The 982-nt window shown below is 46.4% G+C and overlaps 1 protein-coding gene across 1 annotated transcript in view; it reads left to right on the forward strand.

The window, feature by feature from the left end:
• The window catches only part of SH3BGRL (SH3 domain binding glutamate-rich protein like), a gene marked incomplete at its 5' end in the record, with an annotated part of 7,547 nt that extends 6,847 nt beyond the window's left edge, over positions 1-700 (forward strand). The window contains 1 exon segment of the mRNA XM_008940525.1: positions 668-700. Coding sequence (XP_008938773.1) covers positions 668-700 — 33 coding nt within the window.
• Positions 701-982: the final 282 nt, after the last annotated feature.

Here is a 982-nt window from a genome sequence, read left to right on the forward strand (position 1 = left end):
CGCCCCCTCCAAAGCCATGTCCCCCAGGCCCCTCCCCAGCTTCATTGCCCTCCTCTGGACCCACTCCAGCCCCTCAGTGTCTTTCTTCTGCTGTGGCAACACAATATTTCTACACAGACACAAAAGCAAACACCACCATTGGATAAAAGCTGAGCTTAAAAAGCAGATATTGAACTTTTTGCTGTAAAAAAAGCACACTGTCCACCCTGGCATGCTGCAGGGAGAGCTTCTCATAGGCCATGGTGCTGCTAACAGGTCACAACACGAATCTTCAGTCAAAACCACACTTGTAGAAACAATCTTCAGAAAAAATGCCTTTTGCATTTCTTCTGTTGTCGCTCTCTAGGCCATGGTGCTGCTCACAGGTCACGACATGAATCTTCAGTCAAAACTACACCTGTAGAAACAATCTTCAGAAAAAAAATCCTTTTGCATTTCTTCTGTTGTCGCTCTGGTCCCGTTTGTGTCCAGCTTACAAAGGCTGAAACTAGACTGAAAAAATGCAGGTTTTTCATGTTCCTTCAGAAAAGACACTGAGAATCATCAGGGCTTTGCTGGTGTGGCTCCTCCATGTCAAGTTTTGTTATGTCCTGTGCCAACACAGGCGTGTGGGAGTCGTCCCCTGCCCTCGAGCACTAACACCTGTACTTCTCCTCTGCTCTTTCAGGAAGCTGAAGCACTGGCAAAGCAGCAAGCGTGAACTTCCACTGCCTTAACTGTTCTGTAAAGGGAATTTCCACAGCTTTTTATAAAATAGTCCAACCGTCTCCGCTTCAAGACATATAGATGTGATTTCTAAGGTTTGATTGGTGCTTGCAGCATTCACTGTCTGATCCAAATCCCAGCACGAGATGAAAATGTGAACGTAGAGAGCAGGGGGTGTTTTGTTACCCTGCCGGGAGCACGGGGAACCCAAGCAACTAGACAGGAAGGATTTTCATGTAGTTTAACCTCTCCTGGCAATTTGTCCATTTCTGTGTAA

This window comes from Merops nubicus, unplaced genomic scaffold, assembly GCF_000691845.1.
Source record: "Merops nubicus isolate BGI_N331 unplaced genomic scaffold, ASM69184v1 scaffold19695, whole genome shotgun sequence".
Taxonomy (NCBI): Eukaryota; Metazoa; Chordata; class Aves; order Coraciiformes; family Meropidae; genus Merops; species Merops nubicus.